Here is a 27,023-nt window from a genome sequence, read left to right as displayed (position 1 = left end):
TCATAAGTTCGTATCTTCCATCGGATCCGGTTAGGGTGCCCTGAAGCAAGGAAAGGGGATAAAAAGAAAAGTGGTAGGGAAAAGAAGGGAAAGGGGAAAGCAAAAAGGAGAAAAAAGGAGAAAACAGGGGAGGACAGAGACAAGCAAAAAGAAAAACGAAGAAAGATAAATAAAAACAAGGGAAAAAGAGAGAAAAAAGAGAGAAAAAGGGGGGAGGCCAAGAAAAGTAAATAAGAACAAGAGAAAGAGAAAGAAAGAGGGGGGAACCAAGAAAAAACAACAAAAAACAAAAAACAAAAAACAAAATAAGACATAATGACTACAAAAGAACAAGTTAAAATCAATTAAAACCATATTAAAGTAGAAAAATTAAAACCGGACCAGGTGGCAATACCAAGGGAATAGAAACAAAATAAATCATGTACGTAGAAAGGGCGCAAAACTATTGTGCTCATTAAGCCCATACGGGGTCACAGTTTTCAGGGTAAAAATCCACCTTGATTCCTTCTGTGCGAGAATTTGGCGCCAGTTACCACCCCTAGGGCCAACCAAGACCCTGTCTATGCCTCTTACCTTGAGGAGTTTGCTGTCACACCCATGATGTTCTTGAAAATGACGAGGTATTGTTTTCAAAGTAGATAGATCTTCAGTGTCTCTTGCAGCCTCAATCCCCAGGACATGTTCACGTACCCTTCTCCTCAGTTCTCTAGAGGTGAGACCAACATATATTAGGTGGCAGGGGCAAGTGGCGTAATAAATTACACCAGATGTGCAACAATTGATGGTGTGTGTTATAGTAAACTTCTTTTCCCCAGAGGAATTAAGAAATTCTTCAGCTTTCTCTACATTCGGGCATGCTACGCATCCCCCGCAGGGCCTACAGCCCCATTTGGAACCCTTAGAGCCAAATAGGCCAGTGCTCTGTCTGCTTTTATGGTGACTATGCACCAGTAAATCTCTCAGATTCTTGGCTCGGCGATATGTGATAGAAGGTTGATTGGATAGATATGATTTTAAGACCGGATCCATTGTCAACACCGACCAATGTTTTCTAAGTGCCCGTTGTACTTGTCTCCACCTAGTGTTGTACATAGAAATGTACCTCACCTGTGTGTCTGATTTCTGTTTCTTTCTCTGGGTCAGAAGAGTAGGTCTTAAAGTGGATTTTGCTCTGTTGTATCCCCTTTGGATGTCAGCACTTCTATAGCCACGTTCCTGGAAGCGGTCTTTAAGGTCCTTGGCTTGCTGTTCGAAGAACTCCTCATTAGAACATATTCTCCTCATTCTGAGGAATTGACCTATGGGAATATTGGAAATCAGTGACTTCGGATGGGAGGAGGATGCATGGAGCAACGAGTTAGTTGATGTTTTTTTGCGAAACACATTTGAGTGGATAAATCCACTGTCATCCACGTTCAGGGACACGTCCAGAAAATCAATGTTTTGTCTCCCATATTTATATGTCAATCTAATATTATAGATATTATCATTCAGATTAGACATAAAGATAGACAGCTCATCTGGAGTCCCATGCCACAAAAACAACACGTCATCTATGAAACGTCCCCATAAGGATATCCTCTCAATTAGGGGTACCGGGTCGATCATGAAGATCCTCCTCTCCCACAACCCCAGAAAGAGGTTGGCATATGAGGGCGCACAGGCTGCCCCCATTGCCGTTCCTTGGAGTTGTAGGTAGAGGAGGTCCCTAAATAGAAAGAAGTTATGAGTAAGTGCATACTGTAATAAGTCCAGTATCAACTTACATAGGTCTGGATCCAGGTCCGTCATCGAGAGAAAGATTCGTACCGCTTCCATGCCATCGGTGTGTCGAATGGATGTGTACAGAGATTCAATGTCACATGTGACTATTAGGGTAGACTCATCCAGCTGTATACCATCAAGTCGCTTGAGGACATCTGTCGTATCCTTAAGATGTGAGGGGAGGGATTCCACAATCGGTTTCAAGTAGTAGTCAATATACCTGCAAATCGGTTCAGTTAGAGAGTTATTACCAGACACAATCGGTCTCCCAGGGGGATTAACTAACTGTTTATGAACCTTAGGTAAGAGGTAAAGGGTCGCAATCATGGGATGGGTTGGTAACAAACTTTCCACTTGTTTCCTGCTTAAGACCCCATTCGTACAAGCCTCATCCAGGATACAAAAAAGATCCTCCTTGTATTTGGTTAGTGGATTAAAAGTTAGGCGCTTGTAGCACACACATCTTTTAATTGTCGCAATGCCTCCTTCTCATAAAGGGACCTGGGCCAGAGGACGACATTTCCCCCTTTATCAGAGGGTTTGATGACAATGTTGTCCATTCTGCCCAGGTCCCTTAATGCTTGACGTTGTTTAAACGTCAAATTGTCATGTGCTTTTGTAAAGGGGATTTTTTCAAACTCCGCTGAAACTAATTGTACAAAGATGTCTATATTAGGATACTGAGACAGTTGGGGGAATGATCTGGATGGTAATAGTAAGTTTTTTGGGAACTTACCTGTAGCTGTGTCATCCTGTTCTTCCAAAAGTGAATTAAGTGCATCAATTGCTTCGATCTCATCAGCGGTGTGAAGTTGGGCTCCCATTTGGGATGAATGAAATATCTTTTTAAACATCAGCTTTCTCGCGAACAGGACCTCCTCTACCTACAACTCCAAGGAACGGCAATGGGGGCGGCCTGTGCGCCCTCATATGCCAACCTCTTTCTGGGGTTGTGGGAGAGGAGGATCTTCATGATCGACCCGGTACCCCTAATTGAGAGGATATCCTTATGGGGACGTTTCATAGATGACGTGTTGTTTTTGTGGCTTGGGACTCCAGATGAGCTGTCTATCTTTATGTCTAATCTGAATGATAATATCTATAATATCAGATTGACATATAAATATGGGAGACAAAACATTGATTTTCTGGACGTGTCCCTGAACGTGGATGACAGTGGATTTATCCACTCAAATGTGTTTCGCAAAAAAACATCAACTAACTCGTTGCTCCATGCATCCTCCTCCCATCCGAAGTCACTGATTTCCAATATTCCCATAGGTCAATTCCTCAGAATGAGGAGAATATGTTCTAATGAGGAGTTCTTCGAACAGCAAGCCAAGGACCTTAAAGACCGCTTCCAGGAACGTGGCTATAGAAGTGCTGACATCCAAAGGGGATACAACAGAGCAAAATCCACTTTAAGACCTACTCTTCTGACCCAGAGAAAGAAACAGAAATCAGACACACAGGTGAGGTACATTTCTATGTACAACACTAGGTGGAGACAAGTACAACGGGCACTTAGAAAACATTGGTCGGTGTTGACAATGGATCCGGTCTTAAAATCATATCTATCCAATCAACCTTCTATCACATATCGCCGAGCCAAGAATCTGAGAGATTTACTGGTGCATAGTCACCATAAAAGCAGACAGAGCACTGGCCTATTTGGCTCTAAGGGTTCCAAATGGGGCTGTAGGCCCTGCGGGGGATGCGTAGCATGCCCGAATGTAGAGAAAGCTGAAGAATTTCTTAATTCCTCTGGGGAAAAGAAGTTTACTATAACACACACCATCAATTGTTGCACATCTGGTGTAATTTATTACGCCACTTGCCCCTGCCACCTAATATATGTTGGTCTCACCTCTAGAGAACTGAGGAGAAGGGTACGTGAACATGTCCTGGGGATTGAGGCTGCAAGAGACACTGAAGATCTATCTACTTTGAAAACAATACCTCGTCATTTTCGAGAACATCATGGGTGTGACAGCAAACTCCTCAAGGTAAGAGGCATAGACAGGGTCTTGGTTGGCCCTAGGGGTGGTAACTGGCGCCAAATTCTCGCACAGAAGGAATCAAGGTGGATTTTTACCCTGAAAACTGTGACCCCGTATGGGCTTAATGAGCACAATAGTTTTGCGCCCTTTCTACGTACATGATTTATTTTGTTTCTATTCCCTTGGTATTGCCACCTGGTCCGGTTTTAATTTTTCTACTTTAATATGGTTTTAATTGATTTTAACTTGTTCTTTTGTAGTCATTATGTCTTATTTTGTTTTTTTGTTTTTTGTTGTTTTTTCTTGGTTCCCCCCTCTTTCTTTCTCTTTCTCTTGTTCTTATTTACTTTTCTTGGCCTCCCCCCTTTTTCTCTCTTTTTTCTCTCTTTTTCCCTTGTTTTTATTTATCTTTCTTCATTTTTCTTTTTGCTTGTCTCTGTCCTCCCCTGTTTTCTCCTTTTTTCTCCTTTTTGCTTTCCCCTTTCCCTTCTTTTCCCTACCACTTTTCTTTTTATCCCCTTTCCTTGCTTCAGGGCACCCTAACCGGATCCGATGGAAGATACGAACTTATGAAATTATCCTTGCAGCAGTCCAGGAAATGGCTGGTTTTATCCAACATCTAAAAATTCACCGATACATGCACACAGTATATTTTTCATATTTCATATAAATATGTCAGCAGACGTATCCCTTATCACATCATTTGAATATTATATATTCTCCAGTGAGTCCTTTGTGGCTCACATTAATTTATTGGTGAATATTCATCTACATGTACCCTCTATCACCTCATATATATTTTTATAGTGAGCCCTTTGTATTTCACATTAATGTGTTTGCACATATCGATTAATATTTATTCACATTTGTTTTTTCTATGTATCCGCATATTTCACACACATATTTGCACTTGTCACACATCTTTATATCTATATATATATATATATAGTTTTTATTTTTATATATATATCTTCTTATAGATATATTTCCTACATATTTCCATATTGTTATATTTGGTCGTCACTGTAATATATGTATTGCACTTATGTACAACAATCACGGCATGGCACTTTGGTTTTGCACTTCTCACTTTTTGCATGTCACTGCTTTCTCTCACGTTTTCGCACACACCTCACCTCTATTTGCTGTATGTTTTCCTAAGGATGTCTGCAATAATGCTGCCAGCTCCGTTTCCCACATCCAAGATGGCCGTTACGTGCTGTCTCAGCGTGATACGCATGCGCGAGATTTCGCCGCACATCCCACACCTTTTCGTGAGTACGGAGCTGCGCTATGAGCTTTCGGCGTGGTGACGCAGTGGACGCACTGCATCATCATCACGCCGAATATGCGCAGTGATGACTGTAATGGCGTTCGGACGCTGGTTCACATTGGATTCTCCTCTCAGGTGCCCTGATTGCTTTGTATGTGTTTTGTATTCTTATTGGCTACACATGTATATAAATATCTACCTCCCTTTCATACCATATACTCCCTGAGGAAGCTTGTTGCGAAACAACGTTGTAGGGGTGGCGTTCTGTATTAGGGTAAGATGTCCGCTGTATGCTCTTGTGATGTGAGATGGGTGATTTATACTTGAGTCATATTTTCCAGGATTCCGGTGATTGTTGAACATTGGTGTATGTTTTTATCCCGGTTCCTGGGACTCTCTATCCTTTCACCCGCTTATCACTCTCATAATTGCATACTTTATTCATTTTCTTTTTCCATGGTGCGGTCACAAAAAACTTTTTGTCTCTGGGCATTGTGCAATACGGGATTTACATCTATATAGCCATTCTGAGTGTATATGTTTACATATGTTGGTATTTAATTGCTAGTATATTTTTGTACAGCCTATACCTTTTTCATGTATATACACCCGGATGGGGGTCACTTTATTATCTCCCATTTCTTATTGATGTTCTGTAGCCCAGTTTTGTTTCTATCCCTCCTCCAGACGCCTCAGTAGTCTGTCCACTGTCGTTCCTTTTAAATTTTGTTTTTAAAATCAGTCACTACTAATAAAGACTATATATACTTTTTCACTATTTTTTGTCTCTGTGTAATTTTCTTGGGTATTATTTATTTTTCTCTGTATGCCAGAGACAAGGTTGGACCATAGGTCAGTATTTTGTGCCCCTCTTTTTTGGATATTACCTTTTTAAGACGAGTAACACTTTCCTCGAAAAGGTGGAAGGGAAAGACATATTGTCTATTGTAGCAGGTGGGTTAAAAACTTCTCCTATAAGGACCTACTCTCGCCCTCTTAATTCCCTTATTGGCAAGTGTTACTTGCCCTAAAAATGGTGTCCTACACAGGTAACTCTCCCTATTTCAACCTAAAAACCCCGTTAAATGGCAGTGTTTGTAGGTGGAAAATGGGAGAGGTTTCTGTGTTGGGCCGCCCTTTTTAACACTTGCCAAGAAGGGAATTAATAATGCGAGAGTAGGGGCTTACAGGGGAAGTTTTTACACCCACTGGTTACAGTGGTCCATACGTTGTTCCCTTCCACCTTTTAGAGGTCTTTGCATCACATCAATACTTGATACTATGGGTGGCACATGGTGTTTTTTGCACACCTTTCCTTTTGTTTGATTTCAAAGATTTGGGTACATATATTTTATCCTAATAAAAGTTAAGTTTTAGCTAATGCATATTCTCAATACTTACTTGTGGTCTGATGCAGAGGAAAGTCTGTAACTGGGGAGCAGCACCTTAAATATGTTTTGCATTATCCCTATTTGTGAAGTGTTGGTGTGGCACCATGATCGATCTACTCTGATGCATCAGGCATTGGTGGGTAGAAATCCTGGCTGATCCATGCCTGATTCATCATCAAAAAGGTCAGTTTCAGACGAGTTCTCTTTGGGGTTACCATAGCCCCTGCCGCACTAAACACCTGCTCTGAGGGTACACTACTGGCCGTGCAGGACAGCTTTTCCAGGGAAAACTCTGCCAGTTGCGGCCACAAATCAATTTGGCTGCCCAGAAGGCCAGGGGACTTTAAGGTGTGTTGGCATGGTCATGTCAAGGTATGCCACCACCTGCTGGTTCAAGTCCTGCTCCAGGTCTACCTGCTGCTGTTCAGTTTCTTCACTATGCGGGTGAAGAAAGCTACTCATCAGCGACTGTAGACTCAGGCTGCGGCTGATGGAGCTGATACCGGCAGTGGAAGGTGAGCGCAGAGGGCCCCCCAAGTCAGACCTGCGAGAGAATGAACGATGGCGCAGATAGGAATCGGCCAACTGACTATGTAGGATGTCTCTATATAAGGTCAGTTTGTCCTCCCTCTCATTGGGTGTAAAAAAGGCACCCATTTTGTGTCGGTAGCAAGGGTCCAATAAGGTGGAGAGCCAGAAGTCATTCTGCTGCCCAATGGTGACAATTCGGCGGTCACTACGCAAGCAAGTGAGCATGCATGGTGCCATTTGTGAAAGTGACTCGGAGGGACTCCCTGCCTCCATCTCCACTGCATACTGCCACGGTGTGTCTGGGTTCTATGTCTCACCTTCCTCATAACCCTCTAGCTGCCCCTACTCCTCCTCTCCTGTCAGATGACTGGAAAAACTGCCTATTTCACAAAACCTAAACTGTGCTCCCCCTCATCCTCCTCCTCCTGTTCAGCCCCCACAGGGCTCATGTGGCCGTGAGATGTAGGTGCCATGTCTCCAATGCCCTGACCAGCCATCATTTCCAACACGTGTTGTAGTAAATGAAGCAGTGGAATGACGTTGTTCATCCCGAAATCCTGTCATCTGACTAATAAGGTGGCTTCCTCAAAGGGCCTGAGCATACGGCAGGTGTCACGTATGAGCTGCCACTGGTTGACTTTGAAGTTACACAGGGAGGTCCCCCTATCCACTTGGATCATCAAGAAATCGGTGATGGCTTTTCTCAACATATGGAGGGGGAAATTCCAACAGGTGGAAAGGTTGCAAATCGGACTATGTTGGGGGATACTGTTCTGATGCTGCAGCTCAAGAAGGGTGTGCTTTGCGGTGTACAAGTGGCTGAAGTGCATGCAAAGTTTCCTTCCCATTGTTAGGATGTCTTGCAGATGGGGGGAACACTTCAGGAACCGCTTGTCAACCAGATTGAACACATGTGCCATGCAGGGCGCATGGCTCACGCTTCCTTGTGGCAGCGCAGACAAGATGTTCTTCCCATTGTCAGTCACCATGGTCCCCATTTCCAATTTTAGTGGAGTAAGAAATGATTCGATTTCTTGAGGAATGACTTTAACAGTTTCTCCCCTGTGTAACAAGGCAAACCATGTGAAGAACAGCGGGACACTACTGTGCCCTGCACACATGGTATGCTGGAGGGGCACTGAGACTTGTCCGTGCAGTGGAGGCTGAGGACATGGTGGAGTATGAGGAGACGGAGGTGCACACTGTCACAGGACCAACGGCCTGAGAGCGTAGAGGCGGTAGCGGCTTGACCTGTCCAAGTTGCTGTTTTGGCTATGCAGGAACCACATGTACCCAGTGGGCCATAAAGGACATGTATTGTCCCTGACTGTAGTTACAGCTGTTTGTGTGATGCCACTGGGTGATGCAGCAGGCTGGACCACTACATAGGTGCCACAGTTCTCCCCGGCCGCTTTATGGTTACGCTGCATATGTTAACACAGGGCCGTGGTACCAACATTGGGACCCTGTCCACGCTTGACCTTCTGCCGACACATCTTGCATGTGGCCATGTTATCCTCCTCCGACTGCTTGATGAAAAACTGCCACACTGCAGAGTAGCTGATTTTCCCACCAACAGTCCGCACTGACTGACATCTACAGCCGCTGACTCCAGGAACCCCTGTTCCACTACCTCCCGGGAAGGTAGGCTGCTCCGAAGCAGGTCGTCTACCCCAAGAGTGGCTTGATCATCATTGAGATGTGTCTCCATGTCACTGATGTCCTCCTCAGGTTCCTCAAAAGTGTCTGCTTCAGGAGCCTGAACACTCGCAACACCACCTCCTATGCCACTCTCCTCATCACTAATTGCCCCCCTAGCGGAGGAAGCAGCAGATGTCTCCACCACTTCTTAGCTGGGCAGTAGGGGCTGACTGTCCTCTAGTAGATTATCCTTGTAATGTCTGTTTATTTGTTTTTGCATTTTTCTGTTTAGGTGTGTATTCACACACCAGTTTGTTCAAAGCAGTTTACTATTCTACCTGGATAGGGAATAGTTAATGTGCTGAATGAATGTGAAACTCGGGTGTGTTTATTTAACCTGAGTTCTCCTGCATTCTGGTGCTGGTTATTGTGCTGGCAATACTTCTACGTCTGTTTGTGCTATATTCTGCCCTGTTGGTGTTTGTATTCTGTATGGTGTATCTGGTTTTCTAGTAGTTTTCTGTTTCAGTTCTGGTCTGTGACCGACTATGTATATTATGTTTTTTTACACCATTGCACTTTAGCGCAGGAAGGGACTGGCTCCCAGTTGTCCATCCATCGTTTAGGATGGATGGGCAAGTAGGCAGGGAGAGATTTTTTTAGGGTCAGTTTAGGGCTCACTCTCCCTGTCCCCCCTGCCATCTGACTATGTCTGCTTGAGCATTTACCCTGTATTTATCTTGTCATTTTATCTGGGTTTCTAGCCATGGTTATATAGCATGCTACTTGTATTTTAGTCTGTGTTACATTAGTGAGTTTTAGAATTCATATATCCTTTCTGCTATGTGTCTGTTCACACTGTGTTTTCTCTTGTATCCGTTTATATGAAGTTCTGTGTTTTATATTTCTGTTTTCCTACTTGGTCAGCTTCTGACCACACTGTGGAGTGTGCCACACGCTAGTAGTCTATTTGGCTTTATTATTAATGGCTACTTTGTTAGTGGAGTGGGGAGTCCAGTTTTTCTGTTCTGTGTCCCAGTGTGAATGGTGCCCTATATTTATATCCTGTTTGGTTGATCTGATCTTTGTCCTTTGTACTAGTACCTGCTTGTGATAGTTTTTTAGTAACTTACCTCATCAGTTTAGTGTTTTGGCTCTCAGTTCTTCTGTTTATCCCCTTCATCTCCTGGATGTTGCTGTATACAAATATCATGCCTAGTCTTGTTCATTTTATCATGTCTGCTGTTTATCTGATACCCAGTTTATGAACTGTTTGTTGATTCACTATATTCTGCTCTGTTTGTGAGTTTATATTCTGCCCTGTTAGTATTTGAATTCTGTTTGGTATATCTGGTTTTCTAGTAGTTTTCAGTTTCTGTTCTGGCCTGTGACCGACTATGTATATTATGTGTTTTTACGCCACTACACATTAGCGCAGGAAGGGAACGACGCCCAGTTGTTGATCCATCGTTTAGGATGGATGGGCAAGTAGGCAGGGAGAGATGTTTTACGGTCCGTTTAGGGCTCACTCTCCCTGTCTCCCCGGTCGGTCCCTGACAGTCCTCACTGAATATTGGAGCTTAACCAACAGCATAAGGTACTTCTGTGGGAGAGGGAACAGCATAGGAAAGAGGCAATGGGGGGACAGGGACTTCTCCTGGGCCATGCCAACTGAGGTTTCTGCCTGAGGAACCCACTGACTATTGACTGGGGATGTCAGATATCCCTTGTAATGAAGTAAATGACCATGTTAATCAGTCAATGACGGCAGATGGGTTGCTGGTCGAGACACGACTGCTAGCTGATACCGGGAGCTCAGGCCACTCACTGCGACTCCTGCTGCCACTCGCCCCTTGTCTCCTGCGACCTCTGCCTGATGAATTTAGGCCTCTGCCACTCCTCTGTGCATATCCTGGAACTTCTCTGCCTGACATACTTAGTGCGTATTTGAGGGAAGTACAATATGCTCCACTATGCTTAAAACAGTATTTGTCTACAACACCAGCAGGTATGTACTTTTGCCTGGCCTTTCACAGTATCTAGGCCCTAAAGACTTTAGCAGGAACAAAATGGTACACCACTTAGATGTACGTATGTGGAATGCACTTATGAGGGGAGTACAATGCACTCCACTACGCTTAAAACAGTATTTGTCTGTGTGTACATTTGCCTAGCCTTTCACAGTATCTAGGCCTTTAAAGGGTAGCTCCTACCATCACTTTTTTCTTTTTTCTGTTCCTGCCTATTACCCATCTATCCCTAACCCCCTCCCTGCCTTTAATTTTTTTTTTTACATATTAAAAATGCCTTTTTGTCTGCCTGGTAGTGTGCACACTTCCGCCCGTAGTTCACCTATACAGGGTGCCTCCAGCTGTTTCCCCACTGCAATTCCCAACTTGCCCTGACATCTATTGGCTGTCAGGGCATGCTGGGAATTGTAGTGGGGAAACAACTGGAGGCATACTGTATAGGTGAACACCGTGATGGCCGCACATCCCTCTCCCGACGCGCAGCCTGCAACCCCCCTGGCCCCCGATGTGCCACTAAACCCACTACCCCCCTCCCCCTGCAAAAGCATAAGCATAAGCATTGAGAACAGTAATTTTACCTGTCGCCGGGAGCCGGGGCCGGCGTGCGAGGCCAGGGAGCCTGCGCGCGTCCTCTTCCTTCAAAGCGCTCGCTCCGCAGTGAATGAATCCCAACTCGTTGCCAGGCTTCAACGAGTCGAAATTCATTAGTGACGTCACTGCCGAATGCAATCGGCCACTAGGAGGGCGACCCCTAGTGCCCGAATTTCAAAGTGTTTTAAAATCACTTTTTTTAATTAAAGTATATTAGAGATATATTGTAGTACTTAAGTACTACAACATATCAATTTTTAGATTTCATGACAGTGCCCATTTAAGACTTAAACAGGAACAAAATGGTACACCACTTTGATGTATGCACAGGTCACACTTAATAGAGGACAATATGCTTTTAATCTTTTGCTCACACTTAATGGCTGACTACTATTAGCTTTTCAGTTGTTGTACACACCAGTACTGCAGCACACTGTTTCTGTGTACTAGACTCAAAATTGCACTTTCTCTCTCACTCCCTTCCCTGTCAGTGCTTCTAGGCTGGTTTTGGGCTTGAGGTGAATCACGGCTGAAATACACCGGCAATTGCACTTTCTTAATCTCTCTCCCTTCCTTATCAGTGCTTCTAGGCTGGATTTGGGCTTGAGGTGAATCGCTGCTGTAAAAAAGCTTTTCTGTGGAGCACACTGCTCTCTGTCCCTCTCTCTCTGCAATAGAACGCTGATGTGAGTGGCCGCAAGATGGCTGCCGATTATATAGGGCTGTGACATCACAAGGGTGCTGACTGCTGATAGGCTGCATGCTGCATGTGATTCAGGGTCATCCTGCCGACCCTTGTTCCCGCCTTCCCAGGATTCCTTGCCCCATGTCCTCACATGTGGATCCGAATTTTAGATGCCCTGGAGCCTGGACCGCATTAAATGGAGTTTAATGAAGCGATTTGCACGATCGAATCGTGGCAATATTCACATTCGTTACTAATCAAATTTTTCCTGAAATTCGTAATCAATTAGGATTCGTCAGATTCGATTTGCTCATCCCCAATGTTGAGCATAATGATCCAGATTTCTTATGAATTTTAGGAACTGGGTCACATGGAAGAGTTTAATATAGTGTTTTAATATAATTTATTGACTCATATTTGACCATTTTATGTTTCATTGCATCATGTCCCTTGATTATGAGGACTATGTTGGCAGTTTTAGGCTTACAATTGTACCAATGTTGACATATTAATGTATGACAATTTGGTTACCTATGACTCATGTTTTCCTGTAACCCAGTGTGACATGCCAGACAAAGAGATTAGATTATAATAAAAATAATATAGCACTACATTGCTAAGCCAAAGTTGCAATGTCTTCTAGTTTGTCTCCATAATGGAGACTCCAAATATTAGTACTGTTAAGCAAGCAGTGTCGAAAGGTCAAGGAACAAGCATTCCTTGTATCTACATTAGAACAGTGATTCTCACAACAAGCTTTAACAAATGGATGATGAATTTTCAGGGATAAGAGGCCTTTATAGTAACCATTTATTCATTACCTAATCAGATTATATTTAGTTGCTCTTAATAAGTGTTGCCTGATGTTTATATAGTTTCTGGTAATGCATCTCTGCATCTCATTGTCTTCGCTTTAGAGCTATGCAGGTATGATAAAGTTCTGTACTTTAAGACATAGTGTGGTACCATGGGAGGTGTAAGGAAATACCTTATCACTTCATGACGCCAGGGTCAGAGGTTGGAGACAGCTTTTCCTGGGCTAGAAACAGGAATAAAGGAACACACCGACGTCAGGTTACAGATAACTGTCTTTACTGAGCAGGGTGCAGATGGTATTACACAGACAGTAAGATGGAGAGTGAGAGGATGCAGTGTAACCCCTTGGGAGCTCTGTTGCCTTGCTGGGACTTGTGGTGCTTTCACCCAATAAATTGATACTGACTTGAGAGACTTGAAGATTGATCATGGTAGAGTTCTGTGAAGGTCTTGTAGCTTCCTCCGCCAGGGCATGAATTTCCACCGTGCGGATGATCCTTGAAGAATAACCGGATAGTAGATTTGATCTGGGCCTTCCCTTGAGCACACAACACCCCTTACACCTTTACCACACTGATGCTCAGACCAGACTCAACTCTGAACTTGGACAACTCCTCCCTCCACTACACTATATGGACTAGAATTTTGGGGTTCCCATTGGCAGGTAGAGTAACATGGGGGTACACTGTTCCTTTCACCATAACACATTTAAATAACACATATGAAAATAACATAACAGCATAGGTATAAAAATAAATGAACTCTTAACAAAGTGCTGGGATTTGATAAGCAAGTCTTTCTGTGGGCCCAACACCTGTGCTGCAAGTCTGCCCGAAGCAGTCTGAAGCTACAGGACAGCATTTGGTGCTGGGAAACCACAATAGGCATGACTTGGCATATTTATTATTAGATCACAGAAATAGAGACCTTCTGACTGATTTAAGCCATTCCCAGTAGCATGCAGACAAGCCTTAGGGTCTATTCACATGGCAGAATTTCCGCACATCCACACCAATTCCACTTCCGCATTCATTTGGATGGTTTCTGGCTTGTGCGGATTTTGTGCGGAATTGGTGTGGAATCTGTGCAGAATCTGTGCGGAATCCGCATGTGGAAATGCAAACGTGTGAATGGGAGTGCGGAATCCAATAGTAGTTATTGGGCTTTAATTTGAAGTGGAATCCGCATTCGAAATCTGTGCAGAATTCTGCATGTGGAAATTCTGCTGTGTGAATAGACCCTTATGCAGATGGGTCTTATGGGGAAGACTGGACATAGTATTGGCTGCTTAGTATTAGTATTGTACGGCACATACACTGGAGATAAAAATTAGAGAACAACACACAATTTCCTAAATGTCAAGGTCAGAGTGTAGTCCTAAGTGAATATATACTAACATGAGTAAAATAGCAGTATTTTAAGCTTATTTCATAAATTGTATTTAGTCTAAAGCACAGAATAAATATGTAAATGAGATATTTCAAAAAGTTCAGATACCTGCATGTTATTGGTGCTAATCTGGTAACTGATACTAATTTCCTTAATGATCTGACAAACCCTATTTAACTGGCAGCCTAACTTTCCAGTTTTCGCCGACTTTGCAAAAATGCTGTGCCATTCCAAAGTGACTGAATCCCTCGGCAGCAGGTTGTCCAGATGAAGGCCAAAGGGGTGACCCTATCAGCCATAGCAAGAGAAGTTGGTCATTCAAAGTTTGTGATTTCTAGAATATTGCATTTTTACAACATCACAAACTCAGTCCCCCAAGAAGGCTGGTTGCCCTTGAAAGACAAATACAAAATAGGACAGGATAATGCAGAGAATATCCATGTGTAATCATTTCAACACTGCAGTTAGAAGGTTGTGGAGTTTGGGTAGGTATGTGGCCCAACAGTCTACGTGCACCTATCATGTAAAGAAATGATCTATGATTTATGTAAATCCTAGGTACATGTACAGTTATCTAACTTTCTGATATTTTAAAATAAATAACATTTTGAAATAAAATGGATGCAATAGATTATGGGAGAAAGCACTTTGATATGAGTCACTCTCCATTTGTGGGTATCCCAAATGTGCCCCCCACACAGTAATAATTGCCTTGTGTGCTCCCAGACAGTAATAGGGCCCTCCTTTGTGTGTCCCCATCACAGGTTCTTTATCCACTAGTACTAGTTGTCCTGGAAATCTAGGTAAAGATGGAGAAGAAAAACTTAAATGATTTAAACCTTCTTCATTGTTTTCTAAGGGGTGTGGTGTTTTACCCCAATAGAATGTTGCAGACACTATATGGTGTAAACAGGAAACCTCTATGTTCTTACCTACACGTGTTTGACAGTCACTGTCACTTTAACTGATATACCAGCATAGCGTATACAGTCTCTAGAAGAGGTGCACATCTTGTTGGTTTCTCTAACACTTAGTGGGTAGTCTGTTGAAGAGCAGAACAGTTGTTATAAGGTTTCTCTCTAGACCCTAGGTCAAATCATGCCTCAAGACAGCTGATGGATTTTGTCAGAACCTACTGTGCCATTATGGGTCGCAAGTGACATCCCTTTCTAAAATAAGTTCCATCTAAGTTTGCAGGGATTCAAAAGCCAGTGTCCTATTCAATTCCAGAATCACTTCGACCCCCTCAACTTCATATTTCTGACTTATCTAAGTCACATTTGCAGATATACAGAGGGAGATTTATCAAAACCTGTGCAGAGAAAAACTTGCCTAGTTGCCCACAGACAGCAGCCAATCAGATCCCTTCTTTTTTATTTTTCACAGGCCTTCTTAAAAATGAAAGAAGAAAGCTGATTGGTTGCTATGGGCAACTGGGAACATTTTCCTCTGCACAGGCTTTTATAAATATCCCCTATAGAGAGCAGTGCCTTTTATCACAGTCCAAGGCCACAGTCCCTGAATATGATGCTTTCTCTTCCAGGTAGCACTTAAAAGGAGTAATCCACCATAAGGTGATTTTAGTATGAACCTGCCAGACAGTAATGGACATGCTTAGGAAGGATCTGTACTTGCCTTGGGGCTAAATGGCTATTTTGTAAGATTACCATAATGCTGTGGATATCTTTTGTGAACTGGCTATTTCCTGTTGGAGTTTGTTCCATTAAACTACATGTCCCATGATTTCTTATTTGTAAGTGTGAGGTCACTTTTCCCTCTCCCACACATCAGCCACCCCACCCATTGAAACACACCTGTGATCCCTTCAATGCAACAAACAATCATGGTGCCTCCAGCTGTTGCAAAAATAAAATTCTTGCAGAATGATCTCCCTCTACCAAATGAAGCAAAGACAGTGATATAATGTCGCGGGCAGCACTGCAACCTGGGAAAACCTGAGACGACAGTCATTTTACTTGCTGTTAAAAATAAACATAGGGGCAAAGATCACATACAAATTGCAAGTGGATCACATCCTGGAATGGGTGAGTGCTGTACTCTTTTATTTTTTTTATTATACTTGCAAAGTCAGACAGTTTTTGTCTGTCTCACATTTTAGCAGCACTGGCCTCACATGGTAAATTTATGGGTCCACTTTTTCTAGTCAGTCCTTTGGCCTTGTATGCTTTTTTGGATGCATTTTGTTGTCTGCCAAGGCTCAGACCTTCACCCAGTGGCCTTACTATGGGGGTTCGGGCAGCACCAGATGACATCCCTATGAGGGATGGGGTCACCACCAAGTGCTGCAACACCCTAACACTGTTAGTACATATAACACTTATGTGCTACCTGTGTCTTCTCACTAAGCCTCTCTTTCTGTGCAGGAAAATGAAGGGAAGATTAGAAAAGTGAGGAACAGGGCAGACCATAATGTTATGGGGTGTTTTCTACTGCACCATGTGACACCCTCTCTAGTGATGCCACTGCCTCCACCAAGTCTCACAGCAGGTCTTGCTGTCACTAATGCACTTGCTGCACACGCATTGCCCTGAGGTGCCTATACCTCATGGTTATATAAAAGTACCTCACTGCTACCTATGTGGCATAGCACTTTTAATTCCACAATGTTCATCCCCTAGTCAAGGTGAAAATTGGGGTACAAAGGAAAAGCAATAAAAGTCTCCTAGGCACTTGCCATAATGGCAGCCGGTCCATTAAAATATGTTTTTTTTGTTATGCCGGTTCCATGAACAGAACACAAGGTAGACAAGCACTCATTTCCTTTTCTTGTGTATAGTCCTGTCAGCAGTTCTGAAGGCCTAAAACATATTCCCATAAATATGTCTGCTTTTTATTTATCCATGAATATCTCCTTCTGATCCCATACAGATGTGATTTATTTCTACTTGTTAGTTTACTTGTTTACTATGATTAAAAAATATCATAAAAAATTATTTATCTACTGATATTCCTTTATTTTTCCTTATCAGTCATTTACATTCATTTTTGCAATTTGGTAATTATAACCAAGGGAGTCAAAAAGAATTAGAAAGATACTATTAAATACAAATGGAAAATGGATAATCTTCCTTTCATGGTTTGACAGAATAATACATTTCACTTAGGAGTTGTTGAGTACATGATTGGCAATGTATTTCACAGCCAGCAGAGTTTCTTCACAGGTAGCCTTAATCTGACTTTCGGGGAGAGCAAAGCCATATCTTCCAGTGTCACGAAGCTCAAAGGTGTAGGAGTATTTTACACCGGCATCATAAGCCCAGTCATCGGAGCCTCCAGCAGCCAAGTCTGAAATGAAAGAAATAAAAAATATTATTTAAGCCCATATGCCACGACAGGGGAGGTCACATAAAGGGGTTGTGTGGTTTAGGCCACATATGTTAGATAAAAAAATTCTAAGATAAAAGGAAGTTATTAGATAAAATACCCCATTCAGGAATGTAATAAATAACCAAAAGCGGGTATTGATGAATTTGGAATAAACAAAGTAATAACTTACAGATTGTTTTTCCACCAGGACCATAGGTATATTTGGTTCCATATAAACCAGTCAATGCAGCAACTGCTCCCTTGGCAACATTATTCTGCAATAATAAAAAGCACATGTGTTACACTGATTCATGTAAGAATTTTTTTAGGCTTCAAAACAGAAAGTGAAGTGCTGGCACTGCTATCCCTCTATATGAACTCCCTTTGATGGTCACTGTCGGCAGTCTAGCTAGCAGTGCATCTTCATGCGGTGGTGCTCATGTACTATAACAGTGTCAAGATATGTACTAATCCATTTGATAGAGAAGAAAGTACAGGCAACTCACCACGTTGTTGTAACTTCGTGTTTATTGCTGGGACATGCAGGCAAAGCGGCTCCACGCCAAACAGGGATGCCGAACACTAGTGCGTTAACCGATGACAGCTGTTTCTTTCCATTCAGGAACTTCAACAGTGTTCGGCATCCTGGTGTGGCATGGAGCCGCTTTGCCTGCATGTCCCAGCAATAAACACGAAGTTACAACAATGTGGTGAGTTGCCTGTACTTTCTTCTCTATCAAACACTTAGGCTAGGTTTACACTAGTTTTTTTGCCAGTATTTTTTGACCTCAAAAAGAAAAAAAAAAAAATGACAGAAAAACTGCCACTGCATTTTTGCATTTTTTTCTGCCATTTTTACCTTTTTTTTCTCTTTTAGCAGTTTTTCCTATTCCTGTGTCCACCCCCCCTTTTTTTTAACCCTTTAGTAAAAATAAAAAAGGAAAAAAATGGCAAAAACCAAATGCAAAACTCACATTACATTTTTAAATGGGTATTACAGGCAAAAACATTTTATCCCCTATCCAAAGGATAGAGGATAAGATGTCTGATCGCAGGAGGCCCGCCACTGAGACTCCCCCCGATCTCCCTGCAGCACCCGCATTCTATGCGGGAGCTGCGTCTCCAGTTTCGGAAACCTCCAAGTTTCCGGGACTGGGGATGTGATGTCATGCCATGCCCCCTCAATTCATGTCTATGGGAGGGGGCTTGATGGTCGTCTCGCCCCCTCCCATAGACATGAATGGAGAAGGCGGGGCATGACATAACATCCCCAGTCCCAGAAACCAGGAGGTTTCCGAAACTGGAGACACAGCTCCCGCATAGATAGGGGATAGGGGATAACATGTTTTTGCCCGGAATAGCCCTTTAATGCCATTTTTTTCTCCCACAGACTTCTATGGAAGGAAAACACCAAGGGGGAGATTTTTCAAAACCTGTCCAGAGAACAAGTTGCTGAGTTGCCCATAGCAACTAATCAGATCGCTTCTTTAATTTTTCACAGTTCTCTTTAAAAATGAAAGAAGTGATCTGATTGGTTGCTATGGGCAACTCAGCAACTTTTCCTCTGGACAGGTTTTGATAAATCTCCCCCCAAAAGTTCAGTCAAAAAAAACCACAGTCTCAACATGCTGCAGTTTTTAAAAACGGCTACTGAGCTCAAAACTGCAGAAATACGCCAGAAAGGAGGGAGAAAACACCAAAGTGAAAAGCGCCCAGCGCATATTGCATTTTGCAATTCCCTATTGACTTACAGGTAACATCTGGGCCTTTTGGCATTTTTATTACGGTTTTTGCTATCAAAAAAACAAGTGGAAACCTAGGCTTAAACTGGTACCCTGCCTAGGAGTAAAATGTCTGATAGCAGGGGTTCCCTTTCCATAGACTTGAATTGAGGGGGTGTGACGTCACAAAGGGTCATAGCCGTAACGTCACAACCCCAGCCGCCCGCTCCAAGCACTCGAAACAAAATGTTCCAAATGCTGGGGCAGAGGAGCACCCTTTTAAGAAGCCTACAAAAAAGAATCATGGTAAACATGTGTCAGTTACTGAAGAGTTAAATGTTAACCATATAGAAATACTTGTTGCTTTGCTATGAGAACAATATAGAATATTTGACTTGAGAAGACCGGTAATGATAATTTTCCAGTAACTCAAGTGGAGCGTTAATTTACACAGAGTAAAAGCAAGAGTTTACCATTGCAGCTCATTCATATTTTCCATAGGTTTGAATGGATAGTGAAGTAAAGCATATTTAAATAGCAAAAAGGAAAAACATGTCACAGTGTATGCCGATACTACTTCTGTACACTCCTAATCCCTGAGATAAAGAACATTGAGTCACTATCTTTAGTGGAACTCTATCATATTTATTGTGTCATATCTATTTAAACATTTGCTTTTCTGATATTCTATATCTAACATGATTTTGCTTCTTTCTAGTGAATATTTACGGCTTTTTTTTGCATTTTCCCCCCTTGGCATTCTTTTCAATAAAAAATTATGTTTTACTGATACAAATAGTGCTGAGCACAACATGACCGTGACATGGGTGTATGTATCAATGAAGGCTATATGTAAGAATATACACATAATATAACTTGTCTTCATGGGTTGAATCAAGTAGCTTGTGGAAATACAGATACAAGGACAGCAGTAAAGCTTGCATTTATCCTCTCATTTAACCATTTAGGGATAGACTACCCTGGGCCTATGGAACTAGGTCTAATAACATTAGATGGATCCATGATTTTATGAAAGACAGGCTGGGTTTAGTCTACCAATAAAATAATAATTCATGAAAGGAGGTCAGTGTCTAATCTTGAAATTAAGGCTATGTTCCAACAATCGGGATTTCCGCACAGATTTCCGCCTGGAAATCCGCATGAAATTCTGCATGTGTTTATCACTCATTAAAGGGGTTCTCCGGTGCTTACACATCTTTTCCCCTATCCAAAGGATAGGGGATAAGATGCCTGATCACGGGAGTCCCGCCGTTGGGGACCCCCTGGATCATGCACGCGGCACCCCATTTCTAATCAGTCCCCGGAGCGAACACGCTGATTATAGGCGACCACCGGCCCGGCGGCGTGTGACGTCACGCTCCACCCCTCAATGCAAGCCTATGGGAGGGGGCGTGACAGCTATCATGCGCCCTCCCGTAGGCTTGCATTGAGGGGTGTCACACGCCGCTGGCCCGGTGGTCGCCTGTAATCAGTCCTGGAGCGAACACGCTCCGGGGACTGATTACAAACGGGGTGCATGATCCCGGGGGTCCCCAGTGGCGGAACTCCCGTGATCAGGCATCTTATCCCCTATCCTTTGGATAGGGGAAAAGGTACGTAAGCACCGAAGAACCCCTTTAACTTCAATGGGATTCCACAGTCCCATTCACACTGCAGAATTTCCCCATCGTTCTTTCACATAAAGAAAGATCCTGTTCTAAATGTATGCTGAATTCAGATGCAGATGAGGTTTATTTTTCTCCCCAAAATGCGGAATTGATATGAATTTCGTGCAGAATTTGGGTGGAATTCATACAGATTTCACACGAAATTTAACAAAAGCAATCAAAGAAAAACTTCTATGTGTGTGCACTGAAAATTCATGTGGAATTCATGTAGAATCTGCATATATATATACAGGAAAATGGGGTATTCCGCATCGGCATCATTTGGCCAGAATTCCACATCTTTATGAAGAATTTCTGACGTGTGAATATAGCCTAAGGCCTGTGTGAACCAGAACAAATCCCTTATGACTGTCTTAGCTGTTTTATATATGACTTCAAATTTAACTAAAGATATTCTCCATGAACAAATAAAACAGCCTACTGTATATCTTTAATTCCGGGTTTCATGGGTTTTAAAATAAGGTAAAAGAATGTCCTGCTTACCAGTTCAGTGTGATCCTTGGCAAGAGAGTAGGAGTAGGAATAGGGGAAGAGCAACATCTGGGAATAGGAATGGATGGTCAGGTAGGCCTTGATAGAAGGAATGTTAGCACGGATGAAGTTAGCAACGGCTTTGCTTTCAAGCTCTGATTCAGGAGAACTGCCACAATATGTATCATCACAGGCTCTGGAAGAAGCTCCAACAGCTTAAAAAGAAAATAAATTGTACATTGTAATGACATCACTCATACAAAATCTACAATGGAATAATATCTATATATATATATATATATATATATATATATATATATATATATATATGCAAATCATAAAATGTTGCAGTATCTTGTAATACCTTTTTTATTGGACTAACAGAATTTTGTAGAGAAGCTTTCGGGATTCCTCCCTTTATCAAGTCTAAAGCAAATCTAAGCTCACAAGCAAAAGACACAGGTTACATCTCACAAATATGCAGGGGTTAAGACAATAGATGTGGAGAATTCACACTAAGATGGGCCATAAATTGTCCTGTTATGGGAACATAGACTAAATAGATAAGAATGAGAAAAAGGGGGGAGGGAGGGGGGAGCAGGGGAGAGACTGGTAATTAACCCCTGCATATTTGTGAGATGTAACCTGTGTCTTCTGCTTGTGAGCTTAGATTTGCTTTGGACTTGATAAAGGGAGGAATCCCGAAAGCTTGTCTCTACAAAATTCTGTTAGTCCAATAAAAAAGGTATTACAAGATACTGCAACATTTTTTGATTTGCATCTGCATCACTGGACTAATACGGCTACTCAAATTTACTATATATAAATATATATATATATATATATATATATTTGTATATTTGTATTTTGTTTTGATAGGACTTCTTGATAACTTTTTATTAATTGTTTTCTGATATATGATGTGATCAAAAATACACAATTCTGGACTTTCTTTTAACGTGTAGGCCATTGTAGGTCATGCGGTTTAGCTAATGTTATATTTTAATAGTTCATACACGTATGCAGCGCTACCATATATGTTTATTTATTTTGTAGATAACTTTATAATAAAATCAGAAATGTCTGACATTTCCGTGGTTCCTGGCTGCTCATAGGAACTGGGACCCACCGGATATGAAGCACGCTCAGCTGCTGAGCAGGCTTCATATAATACAAGCAGGACTAGGGCATACAGGCACGTCCGATGATGTCTTTAAAGAAGTACTGTAGTGTAGGTTTATTCCTTATTCAAAGCATAGGGGGTAAGTATCTGATCATGAGGGGTCAGACTAGTGGTAATCCGGCGATCTCCTGAACAGACCTGTGTCAACCACAGCATAAATCGGTGGCTGACATGCCCCCTCCATGCATCTCTATCGTGTATCTCCGGCTCTCCCATAGAGATACATAAAGGGGGGTGTTGACCACTGTTTTGTGCAAGGATCAACAGTCTCCTTGAGCGAAGCTGAGATTGCTCCTTGCACAAGGAGATCTGGGCACCAGGCAGAAGATCATGGGGTCCCAGCAGTAAGACCCCCGTGATTAGACACTTATCCCCTATCCTTTGAATAGGGGATAAATTGTCCTACATCACAGTACTCCTTTAAGGTATTAAAGAAAGAAAGATATACTTTAGATTTTGTTTTGTGGCCACTTTATTCATTATAGAATACCATGATATAATCGGTATGCAGTGTATTTTACATGTGAGGTGAAATAGGTGTTGTGGACAGCCTTTCCTGATACTGATATAGGGTACATTTCTCCTTCAAAAAGACTCCGTCTGTATTCTAAACCAAAGAATCATGGTTATTGTAGCAATTGGTACTGAATCTTACTCTCTACCAACAATGCATAGCATGAATATCCATTGATTTCAATAGTCTCCTTATACCATTTGACCAGTAGATGATACTAAGCAACATGATGCTCCCTGCAACTTCTGGGTATAGAGAGGGCTTTAATATAGTTTGTGTACATAATAATCGAATATTTCACTAGAGGTAGATATGCACTTACTACACCATCCAGCATTGAAGTTTCTATTGGGATCAGTTCCAATGCAGTTGCTATTTTTGTTAGCTGAGCGGGTCTTTCTCCACATACGGTTCTAATGAGAAGAATTCCAAATTTAAAGAAATAACATTCACATTACAGCTCCTCCATCTAACTCCATTCATGTATGTTTAGTTACTTACTGTGTTCCAGCTGTATACATAGCCATCAACATTCATGACTGGAAGAACGTAGAAATCCAGATTGTTGAGGAGGTTGGTGAATTGTGTGTCAGTACCATAAGAGTTAACAGCCTATGGTAAGGAAAATGGTCTGAGTTAGCCTTCTGGAATAACAATTGCCTTTGCTGTTTGATATTATTTCCTTTTTATAGTATAGTGTTATTGTCTTTTATATGCCTCAGAGGTTGCATTTTATATGTGCTTGTATGATATGCGATGTACTCTCAATTAACATTGTGTGTTTGATATCTTATATTGTGATATCGTGATGTGTGATATCTTATATATCGTGATACTTACTTCCTTCACAAACCACTGGCAGAAAGCAGGGGTGATCCATTCTCTTGCATGGAATCCACAGTCAATGAAGACTGCCCTCTTGTTTGCTCCACTTTTTCCAACCTTAAAGAAAAAAAATGCAACAAATATACCAACAAAACTGATAATCCTCAATTTGTTTCAGTTTTAATCTCAGAAAAGAAAACATAAAAAAAAATATGAAAAGGAAATATCAGTTAATAATATTATTTGACATAGACTATTTAACACTTTAGTTTCATATTAAAAAGAACCTGTCACTACCCCTGGTCTGTGTGTTTTAGTAAAAACTAGGCTAAGTTTCCACTTGGTTTTTTTTCTGGCAGTTTTTGAACCAAAGCCAGAAGTGTATTTGAAAGGAATAGGACATATAAAGGAAGGACTTATACTTCTCCTCCCTTATGGGTCCACTTTTGACCTGCAGTGGCAATATTCCAAAAACTGCCAGAAAAAAAAAATCAAGTGGAAACTTAGCCTAAGAAATAAGATTTCTGAAGCATCTTTTCTTAGAACTTGAATGTGTTCCGGTCATTTAGACAAAGTTTTGACATGTCAAAAGTTTTTATCAGTTGGGGTTTTGGTATTGAGACCTTTACCAATCATTACAATGAGAGGTGAGATGCAGGTGATTACACTTATTACAAGTCTATGGGGCTGTCTAGTGAAGCAAAAAGCACTGAGACCCACTGAGACTGACGAAAACTTTTGATATGACAGGAACACTTCAATTAATGGCATTTCTCTCTTTTTCCTAATATACGTTTATGAATTAATTGACAACTAGGTGTTACCAGTTGAAGTGTATATCACTACATATTCATCACTTTTCAGACAGTACTTATAGGCTCAAATTTACAAATCTGTCAGAGGACAGAAACGGTCTGGTTTTCCTACTGTAACCAATCACAGCTTTCATTTTACTAGAGCTTGTTAAGATATGAAAGCTGAGCTGTGATTGGTTACTGTGGGAAAACCACACAGTTTCTGTCCTCTGACATATTGGTAAATCTGGTCCATTGTGTTACACTGTGCAGGCATCCTCACCCTTGACAAGACAATGGTAACACCCAGTTCTTCAGGAAAAACTGAAGAATGGCACAACACATGGACAATATAAGAATTTAAAATCAGGTCAGGAGAGACCACAGGTTCCCTCCCAAACCATTGACGCATGTGTGCAATGAATGTCCTCTATGATCAGGGAGTAAGGATCTAGCTTAGGAGTAGAGTCTGCTTCATAGAGAGCAGCCAACACTCAGTCAGTAACTGGCACGGAAGTTACCCCTATTGACAGTCATTTAAAGGACTTAGGGGTAAAATGTAGGGGTTTCTATCAAGTACTGTACATTGGGTTATTGTATATACAGCAATTTCTTTATCTAATTGTATCACTATGAGGGGACTTTATCAAGCAATTTAGACAGCTTTTCTCATTTAAATTTGTCGCAGGCAGGTTCTGTGCGACTTTTCCTCCAACATTTCATTTAGAACATTTAATTTTTATTACCATGAAGTGATCTGATTTAGATCACTTTGTGCAGTGGTCACTAATTTATCGCTTGTGAGTTTTCTGCGAAAAGTCGCAAAATAGTCGCACAAACTATATTTAGAAGAAATCACAGGGGAAGTCCTATATGTCTCCATGCGACAATTGTATTAAGGTCCGTGCAACTTTTAATACAATTGTCGCACAGCTGCCACTGCTTTGCAACATTTAAACAGAGCAGTTTAGTGGGCATTTGGCGCACGTACGCCACTTTGCCTGCAACTTTTTTTTTATCTAAAGTGAACAAAAACCAAGTTCACTTTTGATAAATGCCCCTCTATGAGTTGTTCCCTTTATAGGACATCTCCAGCATACGGTATGTCATAAATATCTGAGATCTGTGTTGCTCTATGCCTTTTTAGTTCAACATAACCTGGTTGAGGGCAGAGGGCAGAAGTAACACAGCTACAGATATATATATATATATATATATATATATATATATATATATATATATCAGCATAAACTTATATGTATCTGTGTCATAATTCATAGGTTATTATTGTTTGCACAGATATCTCTTATAATACTGTATATGACATTTTAAGGGGTACTATTATTTTTAAATCCACTGGTGCCAGAAAGTTATCCAGATGTGTAAATATTTTTGAAATCCACTGGTGCCAGAAAGTTATACAGATTTGTAAATAATTTAAAAAAAAATATTCTTAACCCTTCCAGTACTTTTCAGCTGCTGTATGTTCCAGAAGAGTGTAGTTCCGTCCACTCTGACCACAGTGCACTCTGCTGCCACCTCTGTCCATGTCGGGAATTGTCAGGAGCAGGAGAGGTTTGCTATGGGGATTTGCTCCTACTATAGACATTTCCTGACATTGACAGAGGTGGCAGCAGAGAGCACTGTGACTGAGACTGAGATAATTACACAACCTCCTCTGGAGCATACAGCAGCCGATAAGTTTTAGAAGGTTAAAAGGGCTATCCGGGAAAAGAAAGCCAGAGCTAATTTCTTTTAAAAACAGCACCACACATATTATTCTTTCTGGCAACAGTTGATTTGAAAACATTTTTTTAATCTGGAGTACCCCTTTAAGTCCTTAGCTGGTTTGTGTCAGGAATGAGGTGAAAAAATTTTATTTGGTAAAATGTGTTGTTTATGCACAACAGTAAAACAAGCTTATTGTTAAAATCAGCAGAATCATGTCTCATGACAGCGGCTCCATGGCCAGTGAAACACATACTGTAAATAAATCTTACTAACCTTGAGCAAGTAAATGGGACGTCCTTCATATGAGTTTCCAATAGCAGAACGGGACACCAGACCTGGGTACTGAGCAGCAAGGTTTGCACCCCAAGCATTGATCTGTAGAAGAAATATCAGTTAGGTTAGTTGTAACCATACTTAGGTCTGTAATTGTAATTTGAGTGTTGGGGTAGGCATTCTTACTGTATCAAGATTATTGTACTTCTCATAGCTGTGAACAGCACGGATATTGCTATCACGTTGCTTATCCAGGGCTTCCTGGAGGTCATCAATCATAATTCTAAGGAAAAAAGAATGTCATTCATTAAAGGAGTATTCCAGGAAAAAACTTTTTTTTATATATCAACTGGCTCCAGAAAGTTAAACAGATTTGTAAATTAAG

The 27,023-nt window shown here is 41.6% G+C and overlaps 1 protein-coding gene across 3 annotated transcripts in view; it reads right to left on the bottom strand.

Moving 5' to 3' along the window:
* Window positions 1-17,080: 17,080 nt before the first annotated feature.
* The window catches only part of CPB1 (carboxypeptidase B1), a 72,203-nt gene continuing 62,260 nt past the window's right edge, over window positions 17,081-27,023 (bottom strand). For all 3 annotated transcript variants that reach the window (XM_056564832.1, XM_056564833.1, XM_056564831.1), the window contains 8 exons: window positions 26,825-26,921; window positions 26,639-26,740; window positions 23,856-23,957; window positions 23,517-23,627; window positions 23,338-23,428; window positions 21,331-21,533; window positions 17,629-17,713; window positions 17,081-17,417 (listed from right to left, as the gene is read on the bottom strand). In XM_056564832.1, the coding sequence (XP_056420807.1) occupies window positions 17,233-17,417; window positions 17,629-17,713; window positions 21,331-21,533; window positions 23,338-23,428; window positions 23,517-23,627; window positions 23,856-23,957; window positions 26,639-26,740; window positions 26,825-26,921 (976 nt within the window). In that variant the 3' untranslated portion in view covers window positions 17,081-17,232. The remainder of the gene's footprint in view (window positions 17,418-17,628; window positions 17,714-21,330; window positions 21,534-23,337; window positions 23,429-23,516; window positions 23,628-23,855; window positions 23,958-26,638; window positions 26,741-26,824; window positions 26,922-27,023) is intronic.

This window comes from Hyla sarda, chromosome 3 (assembly GCF_029499605.1).
Source record: "Hyla sarda isolate aHylSar1 chromosome 3, aHylSar1.hap1, whole genome shotgun sequence".
NCBI lineage: Eukaryota > Metazoa > Chordata > Amphibia > Anura > Hylidae > Hyla > Hyla sarda.
This window is presented reverse-complemented; position numbering and strand designations above follow the sequence as displayed.